Source organism: Chelonia mydas, chromosome 6, assembly GCF_015237465.2.
Source record: "Chelonia mydas isolate rCheMyd1 chromosome 6, rCheMyd1.pri.v2, whole genome shotgun sequence".
NCBI lineage: Eukaryota > Metazoa > Chordata > Testudines > Cheloniidae > Chelonia > Chelonia mydas.
This window is the reverse complement of record NC_051246.2, coordinates 49,053,189-49,067,186: the sequence shown is the minus strand read 5'-3', so window position 1 is coordinate 49,067,186 and position 13,998 is coordinate 49,053,189. Positions and strand designations below refer to the sequence as shown.

General features: G+C 38.9%; 1 protein-coding gene across 1 annotated transcript in view; it reads left to right on the top strand.

The window, feature by feature from the left end:
- Window positions 1-13,998, top strand: part of PRMT3 (protein arginine methyltransferase 3) — a 103,192-nt gene that overhangs the window by 45,955 nt on the left and 43,239 nt on the right. The window contains exon 11 of the mRNA XM_037899954.2: window positions 6,612-6,690. Within this exon, the coding sequence (XP_037755882.1) occupies window positions 6,612-6,690 (79 nt within the window). The remainder of the gene's footprint in view (window positions 1-6,611; window positions 6,691-13,998) is intronic.

Sequence of the window (13,998 nt, the reverse complement as noted above, 5' to 3'; positions counted from 1 at the left end):
AAAGCCTCACCAATTTGCATAGGTGACCACAGACCCAAACCCTTGGATCTGAGAACAATGAAAAAACATTCAGTTTTCTTACAAGAAGACTTTTAATAAAAATAGAAGTAAATAGAAATAAAGAAATCCCCCTCTGTAAAATCAGGATGGTAGATACCTTACAGGGTAATTAGATTCAAAACATAGAGAACCCCTCCAGGCAAAACCTTAAGTTACAAAAAAGATACACAGACAGAAATAGGTATTCTATTCAGCACAGTTCTTTCCTCAGCCATTTAAAGAAATCATAATCTAACACGAACCTAGCTAGATTACTTACTAAAAGTTCTAAGACTCCATTCCTGGTCTATCCCCAGCAAAGAGAGAATATAGACAGACACACAGACCCTTTGTTTCTCTCCCTCCTCCCAGCTTTTGAAAGTATCTTGTCTCCTCATTGGTCATTTTGGTCAGGTGCCAGCGAGGTTGCCTTTAGCTTCTTAACCCTTTACAGGTGAGAGGAGCTTTCCCCTGGCCAGGAGGGATTTCAAAGGGGTTTGCCCTTCCCTTTATATTTATGACAACATTCGAATGATTAATTTAAATTATATATTGCTAGAACCCGGGCTCGTTCTTTGCCAAAAGGAATGGAAAGTCTATTGCTAAATTAACTATGTTTTATTTTTGTAACTGCAAAGATAGGGGTAAAGTAATGAGTGCATCTCCTTCTCTTTTCTTCAGCGGAGGTGAAGACCATTCCTCCCCTTTCCTGGATTGTTGTAGATATAGGAACACCTGCGTGTCTGGTGCAGTTCAGCCTTTAACTACTGTGCAGAGGTTAACAAAATGTTCATATTGACCTTATGCAAGGGTAAATATATAGAATGATACTTCACATACTATTGTATATTGACAAGTTTCAAAGTAGCAGCCGTGTTAGTCCGTGTCCGCAAAAAGAAAAGGAGTACTTGTGGCACCGTAGAGATGAACAAATTTATTTGAGCATAAGCTTTCGAAGGTACAGCTCACTTCATCGGATGCATGTAGTGGTAAATACAGTAGGGGGACTTTATATACACAGAGAACATGAAACAATGCGTGTTACCATACACACTGTAACGAGAGTGATGAGGTAAGGTGAGCTATTACCAGCAGGAGAGAGAAAAAACCTTTTGTAGTGATGATCAAGGTGGGCCATTTCCAGCAGTTGACAAGAACGTGTGAGGAACAGTAGGGGGAAAAATAAACATGGGGAAATAGTTTTACTTTGTGCAATGACACAAACACTCCTAGTCTTTATTCAAGCCTAATTTAATGGTGTCCAGTTTTCAAATTAATTCCAATTCAGCAGTCTCTCGTTGGAGTCTGTTTTGGAAGTTTTTTTGTTGTAATATTGCCACTTTTAGGTCTGTAATCGAGTGACCAGAGAGATTGAAGTGTTCTTCTACTGGTTTTTGAATGTTATAATTCTTGACATCTGATTTCTGTCCATTTATTCTTTTATGTAGAGACTGTCCAGTTTGGCCAATGTATATGGCAGAGGGGCATTGCTGGCACATGATGGCATATATCACATTGGTAGATGTGCAGGTGAATGAACCTCTGATAGTGTGGCTGATGTGATTAGGCCCTATGATGGTGTCCCCTGAATAGATATGTGGACACAGTTGGCAATGGGCTTTGTTGCAAGGATAGGTTCCTGGGTTAGTGTTTTTGTTGTATGGTGTGTGGTGGCTGGTGAGTATTTGCTTCAGGTTGGGGAGCTGTCTGTAAGCAAGGACTGGCCTGTGTCCCAAGATCTGTGAGAGTGATGGGTCGTCCTTCAGGATAGGTTGTAGATCCTTGATGATGCGTTGGAGAAGTTTTAGTTGGGAGCTGAAGGTGATGGCTAGTGGCGTTCTGTTATTTTCTTTGTTGGGCCTGTCCTGTAGTAGGTAACTTCTGGGTACTCTTCTGGCTCTTGTCAGTCTGTTTCTTCACTTCAGCAGGTGGGTATTGTAGTTGAAAGAATGCTTGATAGAGATCTTGTAGGTGTTTATCTCTGTCTGAGGGGTTGGAGCAAATGCGGTTGTATCGTAGAGCTTGGCTGTAGACAATGGATCGTGTGGTGTGGTCTGGATGAAAGCTGGAGGCATGTAGGTAGGCATATAGTGGTCAGTAGGTTTCTGGTATAGGGTGGTGTTTGTGTGACTGTCGCTTATTAGCACCGTAGTGTCCAGGAAGTGGATCTCTTGTGTGGACTGGTCCAGGCTGAGGTTGATGGTGGGATTGAAATTGTTGAAATCATGGTGGAGTTCTTCAAGGGCTTCTTTTCCATGGGTCCAGATGATGAAGATATCATCAATGTAGCGCAAGTAGAGTAGGGGCATTAGGGGATGAGAGCTGTTCTAAGTCAGCCATAAAAATGTTGGCATACTGTGGGGCCATGCGGGTACCCATAGCAGTGCCCCTGATTTGAAGGTATAAATTGTCCCCAAATGTGAAATAGTTATGGGTGAGGACAAAGTCAGAGTGATACTAGCTAACTTTTTGGCTGGCTTCATCACTGAGAATAGTATTCATCCTGGGATAGATTGTTGGGATTTTTATACCCTACTGCTGGTTTAATGAAATAAAGGGAACGGTTTCCTGTTGGTGCACAACATATTAGGAAGCAGGACTAGAGAAGGAAATACCTATTACTTGACAAATATTATGATCAGATTGTTTGAAAAGCCAGGTATCTAGTGTCTCTGTATCATTGAATGACTTTAACCTTTTGACTGACATGAGTATCAGTAACACCACGTTTTTGTGGCATCATTATTGGAAACTCCAGGTAATCTCTTCATTCATTTAAGAGCTCTAAAAAAAAAAAAAAATCATTCTCTACTTTGCATTTAGAGACTAAAAACATCTTGGCCTTGCATGGATGTCTTTTTATAGCATAGGAAATACTGATCTTGTTATGGTTGAACACCAGTTGATGGCTAAAAGTAAATGAGTATTATCAGCTCAGTTGTTGGGCAATTATAGGAAGTTGTTAAGTTACTATCTGTGGATCTCAAAATCCAGCTCTTCTCGGGATAGGTAAATAATTCCACTAAGTTTTGCAATGACCTATAGCCACAAGGTCCTTCTACATCAGTCACTGCTTCTGAATTTCTAGGTTACAGTGCAGTGGTAAGCCATTGTTATAGAAATGATGAGAATGATGTAGCCTTCTCTACTGAGGTCCTCACAACAATTCGTTCACCCTCTGGTGATCTCCAGTGTGTTTTACCGTTGGTTACTTCTGGAGCTCTGGCTAATGCAAAATGAAGCTGTTCAACTCCTGAGTGGTGCAGGCTGGTGTAAATGTGCCTGTGGTTTTAATGTTTGTCCTCTTTAAAGGCCCTGGAAGGTCTGAGCCATGGTTCCTTGAGGGTACATCTGTGGGGATAGAAGATCCACAGCATGGCCATGGCTGGCCCAGATCAGCTGACTCTGCCTTGGCCTGCTGGGCTAAAAAAAATTGCTGTGTAGACCTTCGGGCTTGGGCTGGTGCCCAAGTTCTGGGATCCTCAGCTTGCACAGAGCCTCAGAGCCTGAATGTCTAGACAGCAATTTTTCAGCCAGGGCTCTAGCCCTACTCAGCTGACCTGGACCAGCCATGGGTTTTTTTTCTCCTGTGTAGACGTACCTTGAGTGACTACCTGTCACACCAGGTAAGATTAATTGCTTAGCACATAGTAATGGAGCCTGGTTTTGAACGCTCAGTTGGCCTTGGTCTTTTTTTAGTTCAGGACTCTCTGGAATGAGAGCCCATCAGAATTAAAGTTGGTTAGTATTTGATTATCTTATTTTATTTTGTGTCATTTTCTGTAAAACTATGAAATGCCACCATACATGCTGCAGGAATTGCTGAAATAAAGTAATATATGGAAACTAAACTCCCTATACACTGGAATGGGTTACCTAGGAAGGTGGTGGAATCTCCTTCCTTAGATATTCTTAAGGTCATGCTTGACAAAGCCCTGGCTGGGATGATTTAGTTGGGGATTAGTCCTGCTTTGAGCGGGGGGTTGGACTAGATGACCTCTTGAGGTCCCTTCCAACCCCAATATTCTATGATTCTGTATTCTACTCAAAATCTGTGTTTGGCAGGTATTGGCTATATTTCTACAAACCGTCGATGAAAGGATTCAGAGCTGCTCTGTGTGGTGATGGAAATTTCCTTTAAGTCTGAGAGATTTTAAGTTGTCATCCTCAATTTGCTGTTTTTTCTTAGTTATGGCAGGTGATTTTTGTCTGCCCCATGTATTAGCAACATCCAGCACCTAATAGGGTGAATTTAAAAAGGAACTTTGTTGTTAACGCTACATTTCCTGGCTTTAATGTTGCTCTATGTATGCTAACTTCTGGGGAAATTATATTAGGCTATTGACTGTAGAGATCTTTAATATATGGATGGTGGTAAAAATGCAGAAATAAGTATATGCTAAGACATGTCCTATCAGAATATAAATGGAACAGCCAAAACAGATAGCATCCCAGAGGACAGTTTTAATTCTCTAGTAGACTCAGGAATGATAGAGACTTTGCTTGTCTGATAGTTTTTTACCCAGTGTTGCATGCTGTTGGCTAATGGCACTTTAGTTATAATTACATTTAAATGTGATATTATTTGATGGTAATTACAGGAGTATCCAATGTAAGCGATACACACTTCTGAACAGTATTTTCTGAGTTGTTAGTTTTCTTTTGAAAATGCATACCATCTGCACAAGCCTGGTGGTTTATTCCTTTTTTTTTTTTTTCTTGTGTGGAAAATGATGCACGCTTTCATATCTGAACAAACAATATATTAAACTATGCAATTGTAGTCTGAAGTGCAGAATTGTTTTAATAAGTTTTCTGTGGTCTGGTTTTTCCCCTGCATAAAACATTTTCCTTTCTGGAAATGTAGATAACATTTTATAGATCAGGCTCTTGCAGACATGTACGATGTGCTTTCGTGATACTGAAAAATGTAGAAGTTACATTAGCAGGCAAAGGTTTCTCTACTTTACTTTACATAGCTGCCATTAGAACTATGTATATTGCAGATGTGTTTACCAGTATTCATTGTTTTTTATCTTAATTTTTTTCAATCGTTACAATTGTAAAAGTATTCACCTTACTAAAATTGAAATATTCCTTTTTCTGGTGATTGATCTTTTCACACCTTATTTTTTTTATTGGTCACTGGTGCTCTGGGTTTTGTTGAAAGTCCTAAATCTGGGTTTTCCACGTGGAAGTTCAATTACTGGCATAGGTCCAGTTGTCTGCATAAACTTTGTTTTAAACAGAGTGGGAATCAGGACTTCCAAATGAAAATACAAAATCGGTGTTAACTTTTTTTCTCAGTTTCTTCAGAAGTATAAAAACAAATGTAGACGAAATGTATAATAATAGTGACGATAAGGGCTGTTCTGTAAGTCATAAAATGCAAGGACTGTGGCGTGATGGGCACTAAGCCAGTTAGTAGAACAATGGTTATTTGCATGTACTATAAAACATGCTGTGACAACTGAAAGACTATTGTATACAAATCATCTGATTCCTCTAATAGTATCTTTCTGTTGGCATTGGTATTGCATGGCAGCAAACAATTGGCTTGACATTTTTTTTTAAAGTGCATAATATGTTTTAAACAATTAGAGTTTAGCAATTAGTCCTACACAAATATAAACCCTAAACATTTATCAAAAGAAATAAACAGAATTTACCCATCATTCAAGGTTCTAACCAATTTATTTCCTATAAATGTGTGCGCTAATATGCAGTGCTATTGGTATGGAATGCTGTTACCTGGATGGCCTATATTCCATGAATTTTTATCTCGGGGGGGGAGTCTATTTGTGGGTATTGTCCAAGGTAGTACAGAATACCACCAAGTTACAGGTGCTAAATAACATAAACATTTTCTTTTTGGTGTTTATCTCTTTGACAGTCATTTTATTGTGACTTCCAGTTTTAAGTGGAGAGGGATTTTCCTGTCTTCTATTAATTTTGAACTACTATACAGTGTAATCAGCACATACAATTAATTGCTCCTGAAGTTCAACAGATCTGATTTCTAATCCATATCTAGTTCCATTGGCTAGTTCCAAGATTTCTTTTGGAATCATATTTAGAAAGTAATGTAAATACACAAGTATACCTGTATTGCCTGAAACATAATCAAAATACATTAATTTAGAAACACTTCTGTAGTTGTACGTTACAGATATATTTTAGAATTAGTGTGCATGGAATAGTAAATGTATAAACTTCTAATTTAGCAGGTGTTTTAGCCATTCGAGAAACTTATGATGCTCCTCTATGTAACTAGAACATTGCTGTAGGAATACTGTAGCAAAATCAAAATTGAGGAAAAACATTAATTTTTTGTAAGGCACACACATTCTGGTCATGGGGACCATATGAGAACCTATATAGCTCTTCTCTTCTAAGCCTTTATCTTTAGTTGCTAATAACTTTATCATATCACCTTTGGGGCCTGAAAGTTCTCTGATGAATCAATAGGAGGAGATGATGTACTGGTATAATAACAAATATTTGCATTGACTTGTAGATACAGAAAACAATTTTTTCTAAACTATCTTTTTTCTTTTTCTTTCCACGTACAGGGCTATTTCCTTCTCTTTGAATCTATGCTGGATTCTGTCATTTATGCAAAGGACAAGTACCTGGCAGAGGGAGGCTCAGGTTGGTTCAGAATTCTTTTTAATAAATAATCCAATTCTGGGGGGAAACCAAATGAACCCAAAGGCTTACAATATGCTATGCATGGCTGAGAGAGTTCTCAGTCGAAGTGAAAAATGTTTCCATTAGAGGAAGCTTCAAGGCATTCAGTTACAATAGAGGTAATAGAAGAGTATTAGATGGGATTACTCAGGCCTTAAAGTTAATGGTGTTTTCAAGAACACTTTGCATTAAAACAAAAGGTTGGAAGTTTGTAAATAACAGGGTACATCTGCAACCAGAAACTGCATGCCGCTTCATTTTCACCTATGTAAATCCTTTATTATGCTATATGCAGTCTTTCCTAAGACCTGTTTTAAGGTTGAAAAGTATATTAACTTTGCTTAGATTAGATGCCCTATGTACATGGAGAACTAAAGCTTGTCTATTTCTGGAGGAACTTAACCATTTGGGGGCGCAGTCATTTAAATCTACCCAGGTTCATGCTTCAAAATAACACATTTAAGAAAAACACACTTTTCCCTCTCAGTCTTATTTTTGCATCTACTTTATTTGGATGCGCACACTAGGCTATTCTGAAGTAGCTCCCAGCTGTAAGAAACTGCATTAGGAACTACACTAAGGCTTTCTAGTTCAGTTCCTTAATTGAAGAAGTTTTAGTAAGTCTGCCTTGTCAACTTCTTTTGTACCCCTCCTCCCACTCCCACTCCCACTCCTCCCACTGCGATCAAATATATATATATATATATATATATATATATATTCATTCATTCATTCTCAGGATGCCAGTTAATTTTTTGGACTGCTTTCAAACCATCTTTCTATGACCAAAATTAATTCTGGAGATTTTTAATATTCCCAGTTTTGCTTTTCTAATGGAAAATGGGGCCACTAGGTGGTCACTTATTCACAAACTAGTTACATACACAGATAAGTGGCTTAATTATAAATTGTGCCTAGCCAGGGGAAAGTACAGGTTAGTTACCAGATGGGCTTTCAATATTTCAAGAACCCTGGGTCTGTCTGTGAGCGATACCATATGATGTTTTAGATTAAGTAAATTATGAATCTGGTATTATGTTGTTAGTACTGCCGTTGTAGATTGGTAGTTGTGGTTATTTATGTACAGTACTAGTGTTGATCCATCACCTGTTTGACAACGTGGTAACAGGTTTTTGAGAGGCAAGAACCAACGTGTTATACAGAGTTAAAAAGGTTTTTAGTGTTCGTGACCTTGGACAGCTGTCCAATATAAAACTGAGCTGCCTATAATGATAATAATTGGTCCATTGACTCATCAGTAGAGATTCAACAGAATAAAAGTGTTGATAATGGTGTTTTTTCTTTACTTTTGGACAATGCAGAACATGGGAGTGTTTAGGGAGGTGTTTGAAAGAGAGGGTGGCTTGGGGGGTGTGGGGAGGAGATGAATTGTGTATCAAGACTGGTATAGTTGGTGATGGAGCAAAAGTGTAGAGATGTGATAAGAGGCTTGGTCTCGGAAGTAGTCCAGGATGTTGTATTGAGGGGGCCTTTTGGAAGAGAAGCCTACATCTTATGTGGAAGGCATGGGGAAATCAAGGAAGGGGTTCAAGTAAAGGAGAACTGACATGGTTGGAGTGGGCATGGAAATTCTGGAAGGCCTTTTTTTTGTTTTGTTTTGTTATGAAATGGAGATGGGTAATGCGGGGGTGGGGAAGTTGAAGACTACAAGTTGTAGTAGCTACATAGGAATTATCATGTGGATCAGACTTCTGATCAGTCTAGTCCACTATTCTATGGCTGACAGTGACAAGGATCAGGTGTTTCAGAGGATGGTGTAAGAAATTGCATTAAAGAGATTTGGGATAGTCTACCTTGCATTTTAGGACTCCTCCTACTCCCTTGAAGTTAAAGATTGGCTTAAACCCTGAAGTATGAGGTTTTATCTCTTCCAAATTTGTTAGCCTTGACTATTATAGTGCTGGATATTCTTTTTCTTCATATAAATGCACAATCTTTTTTTCTTCTTTGCTAAGATTTTGGCCTCAATGACCCATTATTAATGAAGATGGTCAATGCTCAGGGCATGGGCAAGGGTCTTAGCTGTCAGGACAGAGAGAAAGGTTTGGATTTTTGGGTAAGAGGCAGAAGAAGAAATGACTGTTTTGGATCCAGCATGGATGGTGTGTGAAAATGATGATGGTATCACTAACCATTGTTTGTTACTGTTTGTCAAAGCTATATTTTGCAGGAAAAAGAACTCTAGATGTTGGATCCTGTTAGATCAGATGTTCATTATGAAGTCTGTTCTTTTAGACGCAAGTAATAGTCCCCTTCTTGGTGTTCATCCTCAGGGGAAATACAAAAGTGAATGTATTGACTACAATACGTCATCTTCTAAGATACCTGTACTTTTTATTGCTGCTAAAAATGAACACTTCTTGAAGGAACAGTTGTACATAGCTTTACATTTTTCTTAAAATTTAATTTAATTTATTTTTATTTTTATTTAATTTAATTTTTAACTTTTCACTTTCCAGAGTCAGCCAGCAAACCAAAACTAATGCGCAGATATGCACAGAATCCTTTCAGCTTAGCATTAATATTTGTGGCATGGTTCTTTAGACATCTTCTTTTAGAAGTAGACATACTCCATATGCTAAGACACTTAGACAGGAAATAAGGGTTACTGATCTAGAAGGGGAAAAGAAAGGAGCCACAAAGGTAACAAATAAGAGGTGCAAACCAAATTTTGTGCATTAAGTTTGAAAGTGTTGGCATTAATTTTTGGGCGTAAGCCAGAGTAAAAGCAACATAGCACTAAATTAGAGAAACGGTGTTGGGAAAATTGGGTTTTAAGGTAAGCAGTTAATATACTTGGCACATATAGAGACTGTTTTAGACACAGGAAACATTATGAAAAAGGCAAGAATTTATAAATGTGGCAATGTTTCATGGTTTTTTACACATACATGTTTATGCCAGGGAAGGTGTGCTCTTCCTCTTCTAGAACAAAAAAGACAGAGGTGGGTTGGATAGACTAATTTGCCCAATTTAAGTGGTTTTGATAGTAATATAATGGGGACTATAAATAAGTCTTTAAAATATTTCATACTGTTCCTGTGATACTGTTGTCTAGACTCTGCATTTGTATACATTTTCTTAATGTAAGATTTCTACCTCTCTTATATTTCAAATCGACCTTTTCTATTGCAGCTGTTCACACTGTTTTTCCATGTTGTACTAACCATGCCTGTATTCAGTTTCACTATGCTGACTTAATGATTGGATTAATGACTTTGTAACCACGCTCACTGCAGTGCACTGTTTTGATTGCAATGTGCTATCATGCGATTAGAGGCGCAGCAGCAAAAAGGGTACTCTTGTGGAGTTGTGTGGAATTCAGTTATAATGCTGAAGATTACACATGTGAACAGGAAATTAGTATTCCTGTGTTAAAGAAAAAAACATATGTAGTGTTGCTCCAGTTTAATGCTTTTTGATTTACAGTCGTGCACAGAAACTCCAGTCAGAATTGGGATCCAATGTGTTAGGCTTCCTACAGATACCTATTAATAGGTAGTCCTTGTCCTGAATTGCTTACGGTGTAATTTAGGTATGTTAAAGATTTTTGATATTCTGTAATGTAACAGTGGCATTTAGTAATGCTTTTTCCCCCGGATTGCTGTGAGCACATCTTAGAACACCAAGAAATCTTTGCTCCCATTTAACCTAGCGTACTATCCATGTTGAAAAAGGGAGGTGGTATGTTGCTCTCCATCCACACTGCTGGAAGGATTGTTAGAAATCTGAGCCTTCCTCATTTTCCTCAAGGGACAGAACATGCTGGCTCAGCAGCAGTCCTAGGAATTCTCTCATCCTTTTTTCCTCAAAGTAATTCCATGTTGTTCAACATGTTCTGTCCACCTCGTTTAACTAGTTTTTAAATAGAGTACTTTTTCCTTTAGGCATTGATAATCACTGTTCTTCTGCCAGCTGGTATGAAAAGTGAATAGGCTGCCTCTGAGACAGACCGATGTCACCCCATAAATCAGCCAGCAGGTGGGGTTCAGGCAGCAAAAAACCCCTAATCTCCATAGCACAAAAAGGTCAGTTCTGCAGTACATGTGAGCAGCAGTAGAACTAAACACTTCCAAACCCAGACAGCTAAAAGTATAAATCAGTTGTAGGATGAATCTTTCTGGCCAGCCTTCAGCTAGAGATACAATATTAAGGTCCTGAACTTTGGAACACATTTTATTCTTGGATCTCTAACCACTTTACAAGGTGGATAAGTATTAGGGTCTCTCCTTTGTCAAATTTCCTGACTTCAGAAGAGGTGGTGACTTGTCCACAGTTTTTGCAGTAAGTCAGGCTGAGCTTGGAATGGAGTCTAGATCTCCAGTTTTATGCTTTATCAATTAGATACTAGCTTCCCCAACTTACTTTACCAGCTCCCCATAGTAATTGGTGCCAAAATATCTGGGATGACGTGTGTGTGACTGGTTCCTCTCGGGGTGCAGCCTCGAACTAGGGTACCACTGAGCCTGTCTGACCTACCAGCCTGGGCTCCCTTTACACTGTAGTGCTGTAACAGGCCCTCAAGCCCCCACCAGCACAAATACAGGTAGGGACACACTCAGCTGCAGCTACACACATGTGCTGAGATCAGCTCTGTATGGAAAGGCTCTGCTAAATTCCTAAGGCACTCCTAGTTGGAGCGTAAACCCAAAGTTATGCTGTCTTACACTGCACAGAGAACTGTACAGCGTAAGCTCGTGAAATTCGCCCCTTCCCTCAGTGTAGAGAGGAATATACACAGCTTTCTGTCCCAAGTTATGCTTTCCACAAACTAGTTTTAGACAAAACAAAACAAGTTTATAAACTACAAAAGAGATTTTAAGTCATTATAAGTGATTGCAAACAGATCAAAGCAGATTACCTAGCAAATAAACAAAACCGCAAACTGAACTTAAGACACTAGATGGGTAGGATATGAATTAGCAAATCCTCACCATGAGTGATAAACAGGCTGGAAGATTCTTAAGGCACAAGCTGCCTTGGCTTTTCAGCTTGGGTTTCCCTGGTTTTCATACACAGGCTAGAAATCCCTTTAGCCTGGGACCATCACTTCCCCCCTTTCAGTCTTTGGTTCCAGGTGTGTTGTTGTAGGGAGAGTGAGGTCCCCTCATGATGTCATTTTCCCCCTTTTATATCTTCTTCCCACTTGCTGGAAAGCTCTTCTGCTGTGACCTGGGTCAAACCGTTCCCCTTGTGTAGTGCTATCTCTGAGAGGTTTCTGTTATACACAGTTCCTGAGGTAATCCTTGTGCTTGTGTGCCTTTCCTCAACAAGCCATTAATATTGTTTGGCCTGTTTACTGTTGTACCTGAAAGGCTGCTTGTGGGTGTTTTCAGCTTTACAACATGTTTCAGTACCACATACATAGCCAAACTTCATAACTTCACATTTGACAATAGCACATACGATCCAATGAGATATTAATGTCCAGCAGATGAAGACTTTTAGAATGATATCTCATAAGGCATACTTTGTACAAATATCCTAATTACATGACAGTGGTGAATATTGGGGTACCAGGGTGTCTCAGTGCGTACAGAATATAATACCTTTATTTGAGAATGAAAAGTTCTTGTTACACAATACCTATCTGTTCATTATGCATAGCTTTTTTTCTTGATCAGGCATGTTTTCCCATATATTTGGATGAAATACACAGTGATTGTGAGTGGGCTAGGTACACAAGGTTTTATTTTTGTATTTAGAATCCCCATTTTGGGGGAACGGGGGGAGGGGAGGAGTCATGTTTGCTTGTTCATGACCAGATGACATTATTGTTCACTTGGAATTATTTCTATATACCCTGAGGTTTATAGTCTTACCCTTTTAATGTCCTGAAATTTGTGAGGCATTACTAAGGAATAAAGGATTTCCCATCTTACTCTGTTCACCACGTGAGCTGTTACCGGTGACAAATGATTTCTGGGCAGTGAGTCGAGAAGGACACAGATGTCAAAGCTATGAATTTGTGAGCTGGCTGCTGAGTGCTTCTGTCCAATCAGCATTTTGTTAATTTCACCTGTGAGATGGAATAAGTATTCAATTATAGCTTCAGTCAGAGAAAACTAAATGACAGACGTGTCAGGATTGGATGGGAAAAGGTTAGGAATGGGTCAGACAGAGGTGGAGTGGGGAGGGTTTAATTTTTAGAAACAACAAGGAGGATGGGGAGTGAAACTGACCAATATGATTAAAGCTACTTATTTTAAATATTTACAGATATTTACAGATCTACTTTCCTATAAATCATGGGATAAATGGGGTGAAAGGAGAGACTTTAACTGATAGGAATGTGTGTAGTTTTGATGATCTAAGTATCAGAATCAATGTTTACATCTCTGGCAAAAGCTCTTAATTTTTATAAAGCACTCCGATACCATGGTGATGAGCATGGTATAAATCCATAGCCACCGTTGGATTTGTAATTATTACAGATAATTTGGAAGTCAGACATCCATTTAGGTCCCTTTACAAGTGTATATGAAGTCATGTTGTTACCAAACATAAGAATTTAAGTCTTATGTTGCTGCATAAAATTCTTTAAATCCCATTGTCAGGATAAGATTAAAAACAATTTAAGCATACCTGTTCCTGCTATTTGGCGGGGGGGATCTTGAGTCTTGTCTGTTTTTCCAGAGATGCCACTGTTCTAAAAATCATTGCGGTGTCTGAGCAACATTATAAAAGGGCAAATAGTTCTACAAACAGTGGCACATGTGTTATGGTCCTTTGCCCATGTGTCCTGGCTGTGTAACAGTTTGGTTTAACTTTATGTACAGGGCTTGTTAATTCATTTTTGGGTGATAGACTATAGATGATTTGGGCACTTAGTGTTTACCCTCCAATTGTTGTTTAGAGCTTACTCTAGTCTAATTAATCATAAGTTTTGCAGCTGGTTTAGGAGTTTGGCACTCAGTGGAAGTAATGTTAAAGCAATTGGATGGTATACCTGTATTTCAGGTTTAACATACAAGGCAAATCATCTCCTGTTGACATAAATTGGTTAGTCTCTAAGGTGCCACAAGTACTCCTTTTCTTTTTGCGAATACAGACTAACACGGCTGTTACTCTGAAATGTCTTGACACAATGGCTCAGAAATATTGCAGGTTGCCATTTCCTCCCTCACACATTACAATCCTAGTGCCACCTGCTTGCTAGCATGTCGTTATATACTGTACCACACTATTGCTAAGAGCTGCAGGATCTGACCAACACACATGCACTTTTGAGAGTACCATCACAATATT